At 38.6% G+C, this 21,519-nt stretch overlaps 1 protein-coding gene across 1 annotated transcript in view; it reads left to right on the top strand.

The window, feature by feature from the left end:
* The window catches only part of GNA12 (G protein subunit alpha 12), a 44,444-nt gene that overhangs the window by 12,436 nt on the left and 10,489 nt on the right, over positions 1–21,519 (top strand). The window contains exon 2 of the mRNA XM_075767127.1: positions 1,044–1,259. Within this exon, the coding sequence (XP_075623242.1) occupies positions 1,044–1,259 (216 nt within the window). The remainder of the gene's footprint in view (positions 1–1,043; positions 1,260–21,519) is intronic.

Here is a 21,519-nt window from a genome sequence, read left to right on the forward strand (position 1 = left end):
CTTGTTGCCATGAATAAGAAATTAAGTTTCCATAAAAACTGTGAAATGTGAAATTAAGCAGTCTCAGTAATCCTGAGTTGAATTTGAGAGCTAGATCACTTTCCTTCCAGATTTTTTTCCAGAATTAGAGTGCTCACACTTAACCTGTCATGACTTCTTAGCAAATGTGTGGCTAATTCAGAAAGTAAGCTGATGCAGATGGAAAATTGCACCAGCTTTACTGAGCCCAGTAGCTTGAAATTTAATGCAGTGTCTTCAGTCCTCTCACTGCTGGGCTTCCCTACTGGAGGTAACCGTTTGGATGAAAGTGTCTCAACGGAAAATGCTCATTTACAGCAAGTTTTCAAGAGGTCTGTAAGGTTGGATAGCTGTGTTATATAGCATCGAAGTAGATTGTGTCAGTATCATACTTTACAGCAACATGCTTTTTGGATCTTGCTAGTTTGGTATTGCTATTATTTTTTTTTCTCCAGAAATGTTTAACTAGTTGGTGGATACATAGAGCACTGGAAGTTACTAAGTTTCCTCAGTTTTGGAAGCTCAATATACTTTGCTTTACCAGAATATACAGTATGTTCTTTCAACAATTTTTTTTTTAATACTCTTTTGGCTTTCTAATGCTTGAGAAAACTAGTATGTCCTTTTTGGTATCTAAAACCCAAATGCAAAGGAAAAGATGGAAGAATATGGTTTCAGGCATAGTCACTTTTAAAACTACAGCTATGAGGATCATATATTTGTTCCCAGACACTTTTCTTACACATTTGATGTTTGCTTTTAGTATCTGTTGGTCATATTGCTTGTTGCTGCTAGTATTTTTTTCCAGCTGGAAAAATAGATTGTGGTTAAGTTGCTTACACAAGCAAGCTCTTTCTATCTTATTTCTGTTGGAGATATTGCAATAAACAATGTTTATGATTCTCTCCTGAGTTCAGTCTTACCAGAAGAGTGTCAAAAAAGAAGGCTTCAAGTACCTCTGAGTCCTTGTTCTTTCACGCGTTAATCTTTCTATCACTGACTTTCTTATCTGAATCGTTCTTTAGGGCTGCAGGGTTCTGGTTGATGCACGGGACAAACTGGGGATCCCTTGGCAGTACACAGAGAATGAGAAGCATGGAATGTTTTTGATGGCTTTTGAAAACAAAGCTGGAATGCCCATAGAGCCTGCCACCTTCCAGCTGTATGTACCTGCCCTGGGCGCACTGTGGAGGGATTCGGGAATCAAGGAAGCCTTCAGCCGTCGGAGCGAGTATCAGCTGGTGAGTACATCCGTCTTCATGGTGGGAGCAAAAAAGTTCCCTGTTGTATAAATGTCTTTTCAGTTGAAAGATTGCTTGCTACGTGCAAGATTTAGCCGTCGTATGAGCTATTTGTAGTAATACTGTAAATCTGAGCACTTCAGCAGTAGAAACAAGTGGTAATTGGAGCCAAACTTGAAAAACTACATGGCAGTAAGAGGGAGTGGAAAAGTGCACATGACTGGATAAACTGGAAGAGCAAGAGGAACCAAAAAAGGCAGGAATTGGTTGAACTAAAAATATTTTAGCAGCTCAGTAGGTCTGTTCATAGTAGGTCACTGATGAAGGCACACTTAATTTGTAACTTTCCAGTCCTGCCAGCTTGCACTATATTGATACTGGCAAACTATTCCTGCATGCAGATCTTTTGAAGTGAATGCAACACCCGTTCCGGCTGCTGCTATTTGACTGTTTCTTTTCATCCTGACGTCTGCAAGTGAAACTTGGATAAGCAACTGAAAGATGACAGTGAGCTTAAAAATGTGCTGTCTTCCTTGCTTGCTTGTTATTTGGTTTTTGTGCTCGTGTGCCAAAATAGCTGCACTTCTGGTACGGAATATGTTTCTGACAGCTGTTCATAATCCACTCCTTTTTCTTGCTACGTATAAGATGGAGAAACTCTTTTCTGTTTCTTCTCTGTTCAGTGAAAAAAAAGGTACTGATCCATGCAACTTAGTACCACTGTTACTAGTTCTTGGAAGATGATATGGGTTGATCTTCATGATTTTAACATATTAATTATGCTTTAATCTGCAAGTAGAATTCTTTGTTTTGTGTGTTCTGTCCTCAAACTTAATTCAGCTTGGTTTTTTTTAAAGTCAGTTATAGGTAAAATTCTTCATGCTTGGATGTGTTATCAATGTTTAATTACAGGAGTTAAGTAGAGATTAGAAACATGGCTTTGTATAGTCTCCCTTAGACTGAGGAACTCGACATAGCCATAGAAAAACTAGATAAATTCAGCCGTGAAATTCTCGTAGTTTGTTTCCTCGTGGCCCTCCTCCCTGGGTTCTCTAATGTCTGATACTGTAGTTAAACTCATGTTGCAGCCCTTAGATACTCATCTATCTCCCCTGGCTATTTGAGTCTTGCATATTTTTGTAATCTGCCTCTGAAGTATCTTGAGACTGGTAAATGGCTAAAGAATAAATAAAATGACTATGTAGAATTGTCACAGGATGACTGTATAAACCTCATTTCCTTAGGCTAAAAATGGCACAATTTCCCTGTTACAGTGTTGGGGAAGGGGGCGAGGATGTGCAGGGGGGAGAAAGGTAGATTAATTGTTCCATAATTCCTAGCATCTGTAGACATAGACTAAGACTTTGCTGTTCTAAGCACTGTTCAAACGTGGAATAAAAAGGATGGTTCATGCCACAGGGAACTTGAATTCAACATGAGACAACTACTAAGAGAATCCAGTATAATAAGCAATAATTGCATCAGCAGCCTGTTAGGAAATTTTTTTTTTTTCTGGGAAATGCTATGATCAAGCATGGGGTTTGTTTTTAGGGGGAGATTTGGATTGGGGTCATGTGGGAGGTTCATTCCTCTACTGGTTAGCAATAAAATTGCATCAAACTGGAAAAAAAGTCCAGTTTGGATGAATAGCGTTCCAAGACTGGTAGGCCTACCTCTGCATTCTCTGGCTTTGAGAGGATTAAACAGGAAATGCCAAAACATTTTTAAAAGCCCCACAAACCCCAAGCATACAGGCACACAAGTGATCATTTAATATGCTGTCATCTTCACCGTCATGGTATAGTTCTATCGCTCATCTTTTTGGATGATGGTTCATATAACCTTTCTAATGTTATTGGGGCAACTGGAACTGCTGCAGGCACTGTTGTCAATAGTGCGATGATATGATGTACTACAGAAATACTGTGTAACTCAGTCCCACTGCACACATTTGTGTCACTAACAACTTGAAAATCCTGGGTGCTGTTGTTTTACTGTGCAGGCTGCATCACCAGGAGATTATAAAGTATCTTCATTATAAATAAAAAGCACTTACTGTTTAAAACTTTTAAAATGTAATAGACTGTTCTCAAGGATATAAATGCTACTTCTGGATTGATCACTAAACAAATTATTAACACCTTAATAACTTGAACAAGTTTCCGTGCCTTACTTCCAGGTTCAGCGGAAGTCTGATTCCCTGAGTGCGTTGGGATTAGCAGCAGCACGATTTCTTTAAAAAAACAAACCAAAAAAACCCACCAAAACCCAACTGCATAATTCTTTAAAGAAAGCAGATGGTTTAAGGAGATGCCTTATTTATGCTTGCATATGATGTGTATAAACCCATACCTTGACTTAGTTTAAACCCTTGCTGGATATAGACTCATGTAAATAAATAGAAGCCAGATAGAGTGGACTCTGAGAAAATAAATCTTTTCTGAATTGATTTTAACGAATGCTAAGAAAACTTCTGCATCAGCACTCCTTTCTTATTTAGTATAAGTGAGCTATTAAATGGAATTTGCTTGGTTTGAAATGAATTCATTATCTTTATAATAGTTTTAAAATCATCACCAAAATTTAAAGCTTTACTATGATCCGTCTGAGTGTTTCTGGACAATGTTTGAAATTATGACCTTGCTCAGCACTTGCATCTTCTTCACACTGGTCTTTCAGTCAACTGAACACCAGCTCTTTTTTTATTATTGTTATTATTTTGGCTTCTAAACTATAGGATTATATTGGTCTGCTTTTGAACAGGAAGTTGTATGACTTTGTTTAAAAATAAAAAGTAAAACATGTTTGGTTAACTAGAGCTGAAAATTGCAGTGTACAGGTGTCTTCCTGTGGTCTGTAATGCTAAGCTGAATGACTGACTCGGCAGTAGAAAACTTGTTGAAAGAAAATGGCTCTGACCATAACCTCATACAATCAGAAAGCTGCTTCTCTGGGACCACAGAAGCTGCCTCTGGGCATTTGAGTGTGTTCTGCTTCACATTCAGTGCCTAGAAGTGCTGGCTGTAAATCCCTGTCTGGGTCTTTAAGCCTTTCAGGAGTGAGTGGGTGGATTCTACAATACCAGGGTGCTTTTTTGCTTTTTTCTTCACTGTCTTAAAGCAGACTAACCAATTTCACTTTCTTTTCAGTCATCAGCCTCCTGCTCTTCCCCCGCCCCAGTCTGTCCCCACCGACCCAAGTTCCTCTGTTCCTTGTATGCAAGCCAAGTAGTTTGGGGACAAAAGCTTCATTGTATGTTTGGTTACATTGTCACATCTCTGTCCTCCTTTTTTAACTGCTAGAATAGGAATTCCTTTGTAATCAGTATGTGATTCTTCTCTCTTCTCCCTTGCCCTCATTATCCTACCCCATTTTCTGTCTGTATGTTAGAAAGGAATACATTTATCATGTGTCTCAAAATGCTCTGTAACATTTGTTCTTTTGAGGTTGCCTGTGCCAGTTTGGGTAACTGGGTGTTAACTCGTCATTGCCAGCAGGTGGAGACAAATTCTATTTTGAATGGCTTTGAATGGCCTCTGAGAAAGGACCTTGGGACTTCAATTGTGATTTAGCTGAAAGAGTGGAAGCTTCTTCAGTCTGAGCCTAATCACAAGTGTTTGGGTATATTTGGGAGTCTGGGTGCATGTATCTGCAAGCTTTTTTGCACCCATAAATGATGTTTTGGTTTATGCCATAAACCATGGAGACTTGGGCCAAGGTAGGAATTGCTTTGGTCAGGTGGTTTCTGGGGTTTTGGTGTGGTTTTTTTTTTTTCTTCCTCCTAGGCATCTAGTGGGAAAATGTGAGAAGCCATTCACTTCTGGTTTAATGTGTCCAGAGCAAAACCTGAAGTGAGGTTAGCTACTTTTTTGACTTCTTGCAACTTGGCGTGCTTCATGTCATTGCGGGTACAGATGGGACAAATAGGGTTTGTCAGGCAAGAAAATAATACTTTTGTCACGGTCAGAACAGATATATATTGTGCGCTAGCACTGTTACAGAGCTTAAGCTAATAACAAGCAGATCTGCAAAGGCCGTTATCTGGCTTCATCAATTCTTAAAGCAAAATTGACACTGTTTTATCAGGTTTTTTAAATATGCACAATGTGTTTTGTTTTTTAAATCTCCATCCTAACTACTCATGGTCAAAGTGGTATCTTCATTTGAATGATTCTTACTGTTTCCCTTCAAAATACCAAGTCTTTCTAGCCTGTCACTATGTATTTAAAGAGCTCCTGAACTTTTCCTGTGGTAAAAGTCATATTCTCATCTCTTCAGGATTGATGGGGCTATTTACTCTGAACTCCAAAGCCTATTTGCAGTTAAGGTAACTGCTTACAGATACCTGCTCTTCTTCATACAGAAAGGAGCATGGTCATCCAAGGAGGCTGCAAAAGGCTTCTGGTTTAATGCGGTAATTAATATCCAGAATATATTCATGATCCATCACTAGAGCATCAATTTAAATTTAGTTGTTATTATTGATGTATTATTATTGGTGTTCACTGCACTGTTGAAAGAATTTCTAATATTTTAATAGCTCCTTTTTAAAAAAAAAAGGCAGCATTAATGGGAAGTAGTGGTTCCTGAGAGGGAAGTAAAGGGCTTGCAAATATAGACAAAAACTTACTACTGTGTCTGTAGCTATTTTTAGATCTCTGCACAGGGAATTGTGTGGAACACTTCCAGTAATACTTCAAATACTAAGAGCCTCTGAAGCCTTGGATGTGGGAAGACTCTGGAAAATGTTTTAAAGACCCTTTCTTTTATATCGATTCACCATTCTCCGGGTGGTTTTAGGTGTGGGTGTTTTGAGGATATTTGTAATGGGACATGAGTCACTCCCCTGCGAATTAACTATGCGGGTTTTTTCCTCTCAGCAGACACTTGAAATAAATTGAAGTGATTAAATTATGCCTGACAGAATAGATGCAGTGTGCTGGAAATGTGTAGTGAACAGCCTGCACCTTGCAGTAGTATAGCTTTGTTGCTGCATTCTCCTTGTGCAAGGAGCTGATGCATTCAAAGCCTCATAGACCGCCAGCTGTGTTTTTTGGGCAGTATGGAGGTGAGGCACTATTCATTCCTACTGATTCTTGATTGCAAGTGGACGAACTGTTGCTTAAATGTCTTTATTTTGATACGGCAATACTAGGTACAGCAGTAATGTAAGATGATCAGGAGTTAGGCTATATACCAGCTGCTATAGCATATGGAGGTTATGTGGCAGCACTTGGCTGCCTCTATAAGCCAAGCGAATTGAGAGGTTGGGCAGCAGGGTACTGACTTGACATGAGGAGTAAGTGACTTTTGAAGTGGAATGTTAAACGAAATCTACAGGAGTGGGCTCTATTTTGTGAGAATTTTTCAGTTCACTTTAATAGAGATTTCTTGAATCTTTAAGTAAAAACTTTTGAACTGATCATTTGTCGAAGTTGCAAGGGCAGAGTTAGCCTTAAAAGCATGTTTCTAAACATTTTACTCTTGGCATATATGTTACAGCACTGAAATGCAGGAGTACGTGTGCCTGATGTTGACATGATGCCCTTGCTAATGCACTTCATCTTGAGGAAATATCGAGTGTCAAATCAACTCCATCTTATACAATTGGCCATAACATAAAAATGAGTTGCTTTTTCTGCAAACTACTGTTTGAATATGAGCTTACACAACAGACTATGAATGTTGCTTATTTTGTAAGAATGATATTTTTTTTTTCAGAGCTGTGAAACTCACATATTTCATCAGTGAAATCCACTGGGGCTTGACCAATGCTAGTGAGATGTACAAAGGAAATAGCCACACTGTTCAAAGTACCAGCCTGGGAAATCTTTTTACTATTTAATGCATGTAATTGGGACTAGGCGGCAACTCTTTGCCAAATTACTTTGGAGCTTTGCTTGGGTATTTCTAGTTTGCATAATTCCTGTGAAACTAAATCACTGCTGGAGAAGTTATGTGGATTTTTTCTTCTCTAGATCTTGATGGGATGTACCACTGACCCAGAAAACTTTTTTAAAAAATAATGGATTGACAGTAGTGCTGCAAACCAGAAACTCATGTTTGCTTTGCTGAGCCTTGATATTTTGTAATTACACGGTGTCAGTACTGAAAGTCAAGTACACCATATCTAACAATGTTAACATGATTTTTTTTTTTTAAAGCTAATTACGAAGCTGTGGATGGTAAATGGGCCTGTCTGAATTTAGCTATTACACTTAAGGAATGATAGTGCTGTATAACCTAAGCCTTCTCTTAATTTTGCCACTTGTTTGCTGTTATAAAAATAACAATAATAGTCTGTTTATAATCTGATTTTGTTATGGTAGAATTCTAAAACAGTGGCTTAATCTGACATAATATATTAACTTAAAAGATCTTTAACTTGCAGATTTTATCTATGGAGCTTGAATAATATCCTGCTCTGGACTCGTGTAACAGTGTGAATTATGGAGATGTTTCTTTTCAGGTCAATATCTAAGTAAGGTTTTATGCCAGTATTATGGCAATTAAGTGCCAGAGGTCCAGATTTAATTTTGTATTTCTAGTTCTGTCCTCTAATACCAAGTCCTAAAAAGGCTTATGGTCAAGTTCTGGAGTTTGACTCATCTTTGTACAGCAAAAGAAGTTAATTGCTTGTTTAAGTGTAACACTGCAAAGCATTGTGGCTGGTTTGTAGTAGGAAGGATTCGCAGTTGGAGTCTCTGGCTTCTGATCTTGTCTCTAAGACCAAATAGGAAAGTTTTCTTCAGATCAAAGTTTCAAGTAAGAACTCTCAAACAAAAGTGGCATTTTGTTAAAGGAGATGAGAGTTAGTGAGTTATAGTTTGGGTTTTAGTAAAAATTGAGAGGTAACATGAAGCAAAAAGCAGCTGGAAACCTTTGCATAAACTCTGTGGATATTGGCTAATACTGTATAGTTTGTCAGTTTGCATCTACAGAAGCTAAATTCTCAGTCTCCTATTATATTTGCAGTATTCTAAAAATAAATGCTTAAATGAGATATGTTAATAGGCCTGCTGCCACCAGAAGAACTCCTTGAGCAGCATGGTGTTTGGTTGTACCAGCACTAGTATTTCTTGGCAGTCACTGAGATTGAAATTCAGGACTAAGTTGGAGCAAGAGACAGGGTTGAGGGTGCCTTCATAACACATTGTCTGTCGCCTACACCAAGGAATGCTTCGTTTGGTAATCTCAGTTTTGATTTAAGTGCCACTGAGCAAGAGGTGAGAAGAACTTGCATTTAAAGTAGGCTGGAATCAAAACCATTTAGAGAATCAAAGGTCATAAATCATTTTACACTGCAAATCACCTTGAATTCTAGCAAAAAACACTTGTGCAGTATCTTTTCTCAATGGGAGAAGCCATTCTCTCAAGCAGAACCATCCATAGAAAGTCATGTGATGTGTAAAATGGTTGTAAGCTGTTCTTAAATACTTTCTGCTATTGGAGAGAAGCAAGAACAACCACAAAGGTCATGAATTACAATCTTTTCAGAACAGCACAAATGGAAAAGTGTTAGAGAATAGCCATTTCTTACGGTACCTACCTGAGGGCTCAACCAAGGATTAAAGCTCTCTGTACTAAAATGCTCTGTGGAAAAATAAAAGGATTCCTGCCATGAATTGCTCCTGGCCTTAGGTTATGACAAAATGCAACAGCTGGATGAAATGTAGCCTGCATGGAACTGGGAGGATAAGTTGGAAAGTAACGAGCAGATCGTACATAATAAATAAGTGGGTAACAAGAAATTGATATGCCTACCATATGGGAACTGAGACAGACGCTGACTAGAAAGAGCTGTGCTACTGGCTGTTCTAGTACTCTGTATAGTGAATTCCCAGCACTCTACAATTTTTCCCTTTTTATTTAAAGATCAGAAACTTAGGGCAAAATCACCTCTAAAGTCTGTAAAATGTACAGTGCGTTAATGCACTTCCTTAATGCCTTGCTGTGTATGGATACCAAAAGGTTGAAATTCAGATTTTGTGTGGTCCTACTTTTTGACTTTTATGTTCTTGGAGGTAGATTAAAAAGCCTTGTATTTTTATGGTACTGTGTAAGGCTGCCTGTAGGAGTTTACTTTTGCCCGTTGGATGCCAATAAATCCTGACTGTATTTTTGGTGTGGTTAAGGTGAATGAGAGAAACAACTTCATAGATACAGCTCCCATGTTGAAAATTCATTATGACAATTTGCATCTTGCCTAATGATTGTAATTTTTCTGATTGAGAGATTTCTTTTTACTCGTGTATTTTGTTAAGCACAAGCTTTTTTGTCTTTACTACTTAGTGCTTGAGCCCGTGAGAGAACTGTCTGGGTGTCCCAAAAGATTTACGGAATAAATACTGTACTCATCCTTGCCCCTCTCTGTATGTGTGTGGTAGCAGTTACAATTTGATATCTTACCTTCAGCAATAGCACTGAAACACCAAATCTAATGTTTTTAAACTGGAAAAGTCCTTTTGGCTCCCAACTCTTGAGAATAAATGCCACTCTGCTTCTGGAAAGAAGCTTTAATTTTATTATGCATAAAATCATTAGAAAAAGTACTCAGTATGTCTGTCTTTGCAGAATTGTCATTCTAAGCCCTAATTAGTGCTACTCTAAATCTTGCAGGACTGTATTGAATATAAGGATTTGTTCAGAGCAAGTACAGCTGTAATTAATCTTTGCATTCCCATCAAGAAATGCTGGCGCATGCTGTGAGAAACAAGGAAGGAAACTTTCAGTTCAGGCTGGCTAAGCCAGTACCCAACTGCAGCTAAAAACCACTGGAGTAATCTCTTTATCCCTTTCTAGCGTGCAGAAAGTTCTGGACAGAGAAAAAATCCAACCCAGTGAACAGCCTTTTCCTTTTGATTATGCTGTTTATTTTCCACATTCACAAAGTTTTTAGTGGATCTCAGTAATTCGAGACTTCAAACTTGGCAGCTAGTATCTTTGTAGAGATTCCCAGTAATGAGAATGTATTCCAGAAATCTGAGCAAGTTCAGTACATTTAAAGGTGTGCTCTTTCTATGACTAAGGGAGCCTAATAAAGACCTCCTACTGAAATTTGGTGTAAGCAGGAGAGAGCTCATATATTAAGTAATGAGCATATGCATAGGTTAAAAGTGTGGTAGCATGAGGACAACTTTTATTCTAGTTGCAACAAAACACCTGCATTATGCAGGGACATATATGTTAATATTTATCTGTTTACACTGAAGTCTAAAAACAATCAAAGAAAGTTGTTTGTAGTGGAAGGGCTCCACTTGTCAGACTGGTTTCAACCCTTCAATCTCAAAGATATAGCCGAAATGGAGACTTTTATTCCCGTGATACAGGGTTTTGAAATTTTTCGTGTGTTAAAGCTACGTGCACTTCAAGATCCAACAAGGACTGGTGTAGCTGTGTAAAAGAGAGAGCTCCTGCTGCTTCCTGTGCATTATATTAGCAGTTTTCTGACCGTATGGCTGGTTTCAGGACATTAGGCAGAAAAAAAACTGCAAAAGGAGAGGTGAATGGTTTTGTTAAGCCCATCTCCCTGACATGGCTGGCTCTGTGCTCAAAAGAGCAGTGCTGACAGTGCACTTCAGAGAGTTCCAGTTTTACAAGTCAGCCCTCTGCACCTCATTTGTATGTTCTCTGTAGTAATTCATCTTTCTTTCATGTGAGTGTTGGACCTTGTCCTTTCCATCTAGCATCGGGATGGTGAAAAAGGGTGATCTCGGTGTCTTTCCAAATTCTCTAAAATGTTCCCTTGAGGAAAAACAGTAAGAGGTTAAGGCTTGGATTTTTCAAAGGGGCCACTGAATTTAATAGGATAATGGGTGATTAATTCTTTCAAGCTTTCCTGAATATCTTATAGTAAGCTATGTAGGATCAACAACAAGTAACAAGCACAGATGAACAAATAAGCAAAACATTAAAAACTAGGTATGTTTTTATGAGGAAGTCTTACTGACATATCTTCTGGGTTTTTATACTTAGATATTTGAAGTTGTTCTTAACTTGTCATACTGACAGTGAATTATATTTAATGAGCCTGTGTTCTTTAAAAGACAGGACCTGGCAGAAAGCTGAAATGGAAAACATAGGTAGGATAGTTAGGTAGCAATAACTTGCTCAGTTGTCTGTGTTTATATTCTTGCTAGCTATCCAAATCTTGATCCTTTTGCAGTGCCTTTTTGAAAAGATTGTAGTTTTCTTTAACCTAGTTTTCTTCTGTTTTCTTTCCCTGCTCCTGCTGTATCCCTGACAAACCTGCTCTGACTTAAAACATCAAGTGTTGGACTCAATGTGTTCTGCAAGGATAGTGCTTAACTTGGGTGCTAGTTCCAAGATAGAGTAACCACGGTGAGCAATAGGAAATGGTGGTCTAGGGAGTTCTGCTTTGCACTATGCTCTTGCTTATGTTGGCACAACTGTTTTTTGGAAGCTCTGCTGTAAATTGGGAAGCTCATCTGAGGAAGAGTGCAACCCTATGACTGATTGTAAGTGCAGCCGAGGTGGTGACATGCTGTGGTGTTGGTGAAGGAACAAACAGCTGGCATCACAAGTGATCACGAGTCGCCTTAACCTGGTGCTTGCCAAGGAATGATGGCAATGTCTTTATCTTGCTGATCCTTCATCCAAGCAATGGTTCTTTTCCTCCGTAAGTCTTTCCTGATGCTTAAGAAAGATGCCTGTACCTCGAGGATGCTGTTTAGTTTTTAAAATGTTTGTGTTCCAAGTTACAGGAGTATCCAAAGTGTTTGCATACCCTTTGAAGTTAAGGCTGTGTTTCACAGGTATGGAGTGAGAGGAGGAGGTGAACAGAGGGAGGGAAGAAACACAGTGACTTTTGACTTTTTGTGAAATTATATCTTTGTAACATTGAAGGTTTTCCTAGATTAGATGGCTTAAGGATGCATCCAAACATGATACAGCTCCAGAAAATCTCTCAAGGTTCCATACTGCCACAAACCAACCAGCTGGTAATTGAACACTAATGGAAGGAGCAGAGCTGTTAAGTTGTGCTTCCAAAGGAGAAGAGTAAGTTTAGCTCAGTACTCTGCTGCTCCTTTTTCTGAACCTGCACTACCTGGGAAGGCTTTCTATTACAAAGGCAGAAGGCAGCATGGTCTCCACCTTCTCATTAGTTTGCTGCTATGCTTAAAGTGGCTCTGTGGATGGAGTAAACCTGTTTTGCTCTGTTCTTGACTTAGTTTTTGGGGGGGAGAGGAAAACTTCTTGGAAACATCATGCAAGATTTTCTGTTTGAGAAAGTGGAAAACATGTTGCTCTGAGAAGTAATTTATTGACACATCTCAAATGTCTCCTCTGTTTACAACACAGATTCCTGCAGTTTGAACTGTGGCAGACTTGTGCTTCACTTGGCTTTACTCCTGAACAAACTGTTGGTATTTGTCCTTAGAAGGTCTGCTCTCCACCCCGCCCCCAAAGCCTCTTAATTTGACTTGGTTTCCTTGACGTTCCCTTAATTCTACTTTGGAAAACTCAGTAAAATCTCAAACTGAAAAAATGGTGGTTTATTGATGGAACTCTTTCCCGTTTAATTCCATCTCTGAATTCTGTGTGTTTAAGACTTTGATCCACCTGGTTTCAGCCTGGTCAGAGTACAGTACTGAATCAGTAGTGATGTTAGATGTGGATTTATTGGGCAGGAGGCAAAAGAACCACCTACTATATCCTCTCATTTTTCTTTCTCCCAGTCCAGCACATGCATTTTAGGTTGCAAGGAGTTCAGATGGCTGTCTGCATGGCTGGACCGTTTCCCCCTCTGAAGTTCAGTAGGATGTGACTGGGGCTTTAATTAGGAGTTTTTTAATAGGCTAGTCTGCTCAAACAGCTTGTAGAAGTTTGTTAAACACACTTCAGTTCCCAGTGTGGCTTGATTAATTTACATGTGTAGAAGAGGCCTTAAGAATGAAAGCTAAATCGCTTATTTGAAATCGCTTATTTTATCTATTATTTTCTTCAGATTTGTTTTCAGATGCTTTTAGTTCTTAATTTATATAAATCAGATGCATGTGAGGGTGAATAAAATGCTTTCCATTTGATACAAGACTTCAACATTACTTGTGGGCTCTTTTCTTCCGTGGCGAGTCATTTCTAATAAGCCTGAGCTTCACCATAGTAGCTTTATAATGATTGAGGACTGCGTCGAAGGCCTCAGATGTAGCGGTCCATGAAAATAGGATGGAGTTGCACAGTAATACAGCTGTTGTTCATGCAGTTACCAACCCCTCTCTCACATTGTGAGTCTCCACTCAGGGATCCTTCAGTGAATCAGTACCTGAACAGCTGTAGTTTTCAGCTCAAGTCAGTCCATTCCAGTTTTGGTTTCATAAGTGAAAGTAATGATGTGAGTTGTGTGCAGTACAATGGATTGAAGTGAAAAATGTAGGAAAAGCAATCCTGAAATGTTTTGAAAAGTTCTGAAATGACGTAGATGTTTTAGTATACTTGAAACCTTCATACTAACGTATCAATAGTGCTAAAGTTTAAGTGCACATTTGGAAGTACTTCCCCTTCTCATCCTGCCTTAACAACTTTCAGTGGGAGAGAGAATATTTGGAGTAATCAATATGTTGTGACTGGATGTGAATAAATAAAAAGTGTTTTGAGAAAATGACTATAAATCAGATCAGAGAAAACTTGACTAGATTGTGAATGGAAACTGAAGTCTACCTCAGATCACCAAAGGTTGTTTGAGGTTCACTATCACTCATCTGCTGGAATCAACATGCAGTGTTGTCACTGGCAGTGCAGCAGGAGAGATGAGGTATAGGGAGGGCAATTGCTTCTTGAGCAAACCCCTTGCTCACAGCTGTAAACTAACAAAATGTTCTTGACATTGGAAAACTATCATTAGTGATCTAGAAGATTTACAGGTGCACGTAAAGTAAAAGCACTACCAACCTCAGTGTAAGCAGGTGAACATGAGATGCTGAGTTAGCCTCAGTGCTGAGAGCAAGCTCCATGTGGTATGAAATTCCACTGATTAGAGAAGGCACTGGGAAAGCGAGTGTAGTAACAGCTGGCAAAACTGGTGCACTTTGAGAGTTAGTCAATGTCTTAGAATTAACAAACACCAAGCTATTATTGGAAAAGGTTTTTATTTCTAGGGCAAATGATTTTTGAAAATTGGACACAGAAACTGGCTTATGTTCAAGTCTTATGTTCTCTGTAGTTGAGCGTGCTGAGAGCTGAGGTAATGGGCATGGTCTAAAACTTTGGAGTAACGTAAGCAAGGTAGAATATTTCTCTTCTGCATTCTACTGCCTACACACTTGGTATTATAGGAATCAGACTGTTAAATAGCACACCTGAGTGCAACCAAGACTTACTTGCACTTTACTCCAGTGTGATTTCCAACTGAAACCTAACTTTCAAATACTGTGTGGCTTTCTAAATCTTGCAAAACCATTGTTTTGGTCTACCTTGCATCTAAAAATGTCTTGATTGTATACATATAACAGACAAAATGAGACCTTTTTTTTTTTAAATAAATTGTGAGGGATAAATGACTCTTTCCAATCCTTACAGTGACTTTAACAACAGATATAGACAAACTTCAGTAAAATGTTCCTGAGATGATGTTTCTACAGAAAGTGGAGCATTAGGGCACACTGCAACAAATGCTTTGGTGTAGAAGTGGAGTAAGAAGCATTGTTCTGCAGGATACTGAAGGTTATGCCTGTTGTAAATGCAGTCAAGTTGCTTAGCTTTCTAGCTGGCCACCTGCCATAGCAAAGTCCAAGCTCAACATTCTCTCATGGCTCGTGTTAGCTGTTTTTTCAGCCCACAAGATCTAAGATATTTATTTCCCATCCCTTGATCTGATAAGATTTGAAAGGGAAACTTACTGGTAAACTTGTGATTTAGTCTTGATCAGATAGTCAGCACTGCTGACTAGATTAATTCATAAGGTAATATTTTTTGTCAATGTCTCCTAGTTCTGCAGATGTCTTCTGTAAACAAAGCAAGCTTCAGGTTTGCATCATACTGAGCTGCTGAAAACAAAGCATTGGACAAGTGTCACATAATAATGTGATTGTGCACTGTTGAGATTTGTGAAACATCAAGTTGCTTCTAAATACTGATGCGTTAATTGGAAATGCCCATTTTTGCATGGCAGCTGCGCACTGAGAATAAATGGGATAATTTGCTAGGGACTGGCCAGTATCTTGGATCCATCCTTCCATTTACAGCTCAGGAATTTCTTTTAACTGTGGCAAGATTGCTGCTTTCAGTTGCCTTCTCTTGTGCGTTTTAGCCGACTGTGCTTGGAATGAGAAGTTGAGCTGGCGTGTGTTAGTTCAACTTCACAGAGAACCTCCGGTGTTTGAGATGAAAGGGTTCTGGCAGCAATTTCGGACAATGTATTTATTTGCTTAGACAGTTGGCAGGGAAACAGGAAGGAATCCTTTCATGGGATGCTTATGACTAGCTCTGTCGTCCACTTGTGCCAGGATGAGTGTGTGAGCTGGGCACGCTGCTGATGTTGGATACAGTAATCAAACTTTCATTGTTCAGACATAACTGTTTCTTCTACAAAAATTGGGTATATATCTCTTTACATCTACTCCCTGAATCTTGCTAGCTGCTAGTCAGTGAAAGGTAGGAAATGCTAAATCACCATAACCAATGTGTAAGTCTGGTTAAGGATTTCTCTAGAATTAAAAAAAAAAAAAAAGGCAATAACTTAACCCTTCTGTATTGCACAGTGTGTCTTTGTTTTGTGGGTGGCCAGTTTTCTGTTTTCTCTGCTGTTTTGCAATGACTGGAAGAAAAGCAGGTGCAATCTGTGAAGCAGGAATAGCAGTGATGAAGAGACAGTAAGTGGGAGTAAAATCAAAACAATAGGGATTTGTGTTAATGTTTCTTGACGCTTATAGTGTAGGATGAGCCTGCCTTAGTCTGTTAAAAGAAAATTCCTTTCTTCCTTGAGGTAGTGTTGCTAATGTGCATATTTGAGACAAATGGGCAGAATTGTTAACATAGTATCAAGAGTAATTTATCTCATGTACATCCTGTTGATGTAGAAACACCTAGAATTTCAGGAAAAAATGTACTTTTTTTTTCCCTTGCAGCACTTTCAGAAAGAGTTGCTGTACTTAGTTGCTGGGGAAAGCTAACGCATGTAGGAGTTGCCCTTTGCCACAAGAACTCTGCTCCTGTTAAGAGTGTTTCTTAGCTCTAAGGCTAGAATTTCAGTCACAGGGATCTCCAATTCTTATCACTGATGTTGGAGCTCAAATTAGCCTAGACTTTTGGGGGGGAAATTAAATAAATATTTAACACCTATTTTTTAATCCATGCACTGTAAAGCATACAGTTTGGCCAGAGCATCATGTATCAAAGCGGGATGAGTTTATAGAGTCATCCTGACTTGGACAAACAGATTTTTGTATTCCCTCTTTGTACTGAGCTGACAAATAATGAATTTTTAAAATATTTTCAAAGTTTAACATCTAATACTGACACTGTACGACTAGGCGATAGAAAGAAGAGGTAGTTTTTAGAAGAAGCTTGGAACCAAACCATACTTTCTTGTAGTTGGTGTGTTTGTAGGGTACAGATAGCAGCAACTTGGATAAGCACTGGAGTTGCTGGATGGGAGCCAGTAGCTCAGTCTGTTGTTAAGGAGGAAGTTAAATAACATTAGAGAGGTTTGATAGTTAGAATTCTGTATGGCTTAAATAAGGAGAAGTGGTTAGTCTCTGGTGATTGAATGAAAAATTAATGTTTGTCTTGTGACAATAAATTTCAGTGCCCAGACAGGATGTAGAATATCTGTAGAACAGAATTACCGTGTAGCATGAGCATCAGCATTTCAGGGCAATTTAGGTTACTTCAGCATCCTTCTGAGTGAATTCTTAACAAGCACAGACTTGCTTATCTCCTTGGAAAATAATACTTAATTCATCAGCTGTCACAGAGAAGAGAACATACTTTTGGCTGTAGTAAATCCATGCCCTGTTACCAGTGAGGCTGAATAGAAGTGTAGATGTAGAAGTAATCTGTTGGAAGAGCCTGCAGGTTTGGGGAGAGGGAGTTGTTTGTTTGTAGTTGCCCCTTATGAGAATTTTAACCCTGTCTTTGGGGTTTGTCAAGAACTACTACTTGGACAAAACCAAGGTGCGAAACCTGGAGCCACGTCTGCGTGCTCACTTCCAAAGGATATATGTATTACAGTGGCAGGATGTCAGCCTGCTGCTTGTGTCCAGGAGGTCTCACTAAAAAAAGTTTCCTGTGCCTCTCTACCGGTGAGGTTTTGGGTTCTAATCTCAGTACCCAAAAACTTGGCTGATCTAATGTCTCCAACATTTTCAAATGCTAGTCTCCTGGTTATTTATCCTACTTCTGTGCTCATAACCTTGTGCTTTCCTTGGGCCTCTGCTTTGGATATCTTGCTTTTATAAACCATCTGAAATTGTAACATTAAACCCCTTACAATCATCAGGTGATCAACGTCCCAGGAAGCCTGGAAAAAATGAGATCTTGGTATTTGTCTGAAAAACAAAGATTTCACTTGCAAGTTAGCATTGAAAGTTGTCACTAGTATTGCATTGTCAGTATGTGTCTGGCAGTCCTAATGGCATAGTACCTTCTATAAAGGCCGACTTTGGATGAAATTATGTGTCTATGGTTTAAGTCCATCCCATTCATGTACCTGAGGCAGCAGAGGTTAAAGGCAGGGAGATTCCCAATCTTCTTTCTGGGGTCTCCTGGATTTCCTCTGTGTTTCTCTGCCCTGCTGCTGAATGCTTTACAACTCCTGAATGGAGGATGGGATACAAACACCACTGTTCCTTTATTCGGATCGCTGTTGCTTTTGCCTTGCAGATTCAGCTGCAGTTTGTGGTAGTTACAGTATCCATTTCTCCCTGTGTTTTGCTGTATTTGTGGGAATCTTGTTAGATCTGTATTATATACTTCCTTGAAGTATAACATTTCCTTCCTCTGTGGTTTAATTCATCATCTGGAATAAGCTAAGACTGACAGGTCTACCTTAAATTGTGCACTCTAAATTTAGCAGCTAGAGACAGAATGATCAGAAAGGCCTAAATTAATATTATGTCAAAAAGGTCTTGGGACAAGGAAAGGAAAAAAGCCAATTTGGAACAGAGGGCCCCCTTTCAAGTCTTTTAGTTCAGAGCAGAATTTAGAGGAACCCTTTTTCAGAAGGAAAGGTTTGAAATGAGCCTGTATTTTAGGGAACTGGACAGTGGGATGTTTCACTATCATTTATGATCTGACCAACTGTCACTTTGAATAACTGGCTGAGGGTTAAAGTGACAAATTGATAAATTCTAGCCTTGCAGAACATTTCTTATTACTGAGTTTCTATGGGTATTTTAAAGCAATCTACATATGATCTGTTGTGCATTTATTGTCATGAAATGAATGCTGCTTGGGAACTCTGCCCAAGTGTTTTCTACTTGCTTTTTGCAATGAGGCTATCGATGGCAAAGGAAGTGAAGCCAGATTAGTTATACTTCTGTGGGGAGAGTTCTTATGTGCTATGAACCTCGCCTGAAGGGGCAGAGATGCTAAATTCAATTAATTTCCATGGTGACTTATTTGGAGCTAATTTTAAGATGACATTCATATAGTACAAATATATAGAATAAAAACTTCTTCGTAATTTTGTGGCTTTTGCCCCCTGAGAATGCTGTGTTCAAAATAATTTGGCATATAAAAGAAGAGGTTTAGAGCACTATTTCAGGAAGCAAGAGTATGTGTTTACACTTTACCTTTCTTCCCTTTCTCCTTCACCAGTCAGATTTAAGCAAATGGTACTATTTTCTCTGGCTTCACCAAACTTTATACTACAGATAGTTCAGTTTAAAAAAATAATATTTTCTTAAAAAATAATCCAATAGTGATGCTGAATTGTGGAACTTGTGGGCTCATTTTAGGCCTTCTGTTTGTGTTTCTTGATTCCCCCAGTTCCCAGATGTGCAGTGACTCATCCTGCTGAACAATGGGAACAGCATCTCTTATTCCTTCACTTGGTCCCAGTTGGCAAAACCGTTACTCAGAGGATATGTATTGCAGAGGGAGAAGAGATTAGCAGTGAGAGAATGAATCATCCAAGCGTTTGTGGTAACTCTTGTGTGGTGAGCAAGACGTTAAGGAAGAGTATTGGTCTATACTATGTTCTGGTGTACTAAAAAGGATTATGTGAATTATGTAAAATTCATAACTCAAAGGTCACTCTTTCATCCCCCACCACTGTCCCGGAAAACACAGAGTATGGATGGATGACAGCATTTTGATGGCTTGGTTTATTATCAGGAATGATGGGGGGGGGGGGGGGCGAAGCTAGCTGGCTTGTATCAACAGCAAAATAGATAGTGGTCATCTCAGGCTTTGTTGGTGTAACTTTCAAATGTGAAATATACTAGTAGACTATTAGTTAAAAAAGAAATGTCAGTACAGACATGCTCCACTGACACACCTTGCTGTCACTGACAGAATGGTGCTTTGTATCTAAATACGGTGCTGGTTGAAATGAAATGATGTCTTTCTGAATTTAAGAATCTTATCAATATTGTTAGAATATTTTTAAAAGTAAATGGTGTACTAACAGGGAAATACAAGAAGATTTGAGAGTTGGGTTTGTTTTTTTTTTATCTGAAAAGACAGAAGCTCAGCAATCTTCTATGAACATAGTTGACCTGGGGAAGTTTCTTGAGGTGCCACAGTTTTTCTTGATACACCAGCCTATAAAAGATTGATGCATCTGACCTGGACCTTTTTTGTTTGTTCTTTAAGTGAACACACCGTGATGCGATTATCTTTAGGTATTTAAATATAGTATAAATAGCTTTGGCTTCCATTTGTATTTTGCCGCATGCAAGCATAGTTCAAAATAGACTGCGATGTTCAAAAAAAGACTTTACTTTTTTTCCACTAGAACCATTAAAATGGTATGATTGAAGTTGTCAATCTGCATAAAGATGTTTTTAGTATCTGATGAATCAACAGCAAATATTTGCTGCCACTTCCATAGGAAGTCATGCTAGTGAACCAGAAATAACTGGCAAAGATCTGGAAAAAGAGAGCATTTGAAGTGCTAAGCCAGCTTTTGAATGGAGTTGAATGGCTAGATAACTTTGGAGAAACACTAAGAATTTGCACTGAATAAGCCAAACCAGCTTGTTCATGGTCAGTGTCTTCAAGAGAAAAAAATAGTTCAACATGAGGGGCAGCTGATACTTTATTTTGATAATCACTTGCCTTGAATAGAACCCTTACCTTAATGAACAATTCCTAAACTCTTAGTGTATGTGTATTTTTAATATATGTAAATATACATATGTGTGTATACATATGTGTTTATATAATATCCAAAGCATGAGATAAATTACTATTTATGCAAAGCTACCAATAGAATTCAAAATTGCATTCAAGTGCAGCTTGATATAAAGCTAAATAAATTTGACTTCTAGATCTAATTAATACTCTCTGTTTTCCCTGGATGACAAGAAAAAAAATAAAAGCTAAATGAATGTTCAGTTAACTGTTCTGATGAAAAATACTAAAACAAAACAGTCCTAACACCTGGAGTTTCCATATTTTCCTCATTTAAATACATTAAAAGTTATTCATCAAGTCAGTTGATACTCTCTGTAGTTGTTCCATGCTGCCTGCTCAATGAACTGAAATACCCCACGTGCTTCCTAGAAGCAACCAACTTTTCTGTGAGTCAGACTAAGATGTAGAGCAAGGTGACTCGAAGTCTTTGGAGGAGGAACTGAACCCACACTTCATAGGCTATAACACAGCACTGAATCAGGGAATCGTATTTAAAGTAGGGGGGTTTGAGCGTGTGGTGTGTGTTTGGGATTTTTTGTGTGGTGTGTTTTTTTTTTTTTTTTTTTTTCTCCCTTCAGGGTTGTGTGCTTTAATGTTTTGAGCTTTTCTTAACTTCAAACCCTTTGGAGCTAGTGAGGGATTTGCTGTTTTGACTAGAAACAGATATTTTGATTTAAGTACTGGATGTCTTTTGAATTCTATGCTAGAAGAGAATATTCAGACATCTTCAAATCTGTCAGACTGTGCATATGGTGTTCACACCTGTTCCACCAACCTGACCTGGTTACCCAGCTATGCAGGTGTTTTGCAATTACTGATTAAAATTTCCCAGAATGAATTATTTAGCTTAATTGCAATGTTACAAAGAGCTGTGTAAGAACCTATAGAAGTCTAGTTTCCCTAAATCACTGCAGAAATGAACATGTATTTTTTATTAATCAGA

The sequence above is a fragment of the Balearica regulorum genome, chromosome 15, assembly GCF_011004875.1.
Source record: "Balearica regulorum gibbericeps isolate bBalReg1 chromosome 15, bBalReg1.pri, whole genome shotgun sequence".
NCBI lineage: Eukaryota > Metazoa > Chordata > Aves > Gruiformes > Gruidae > Balearica > Balearica regulorum.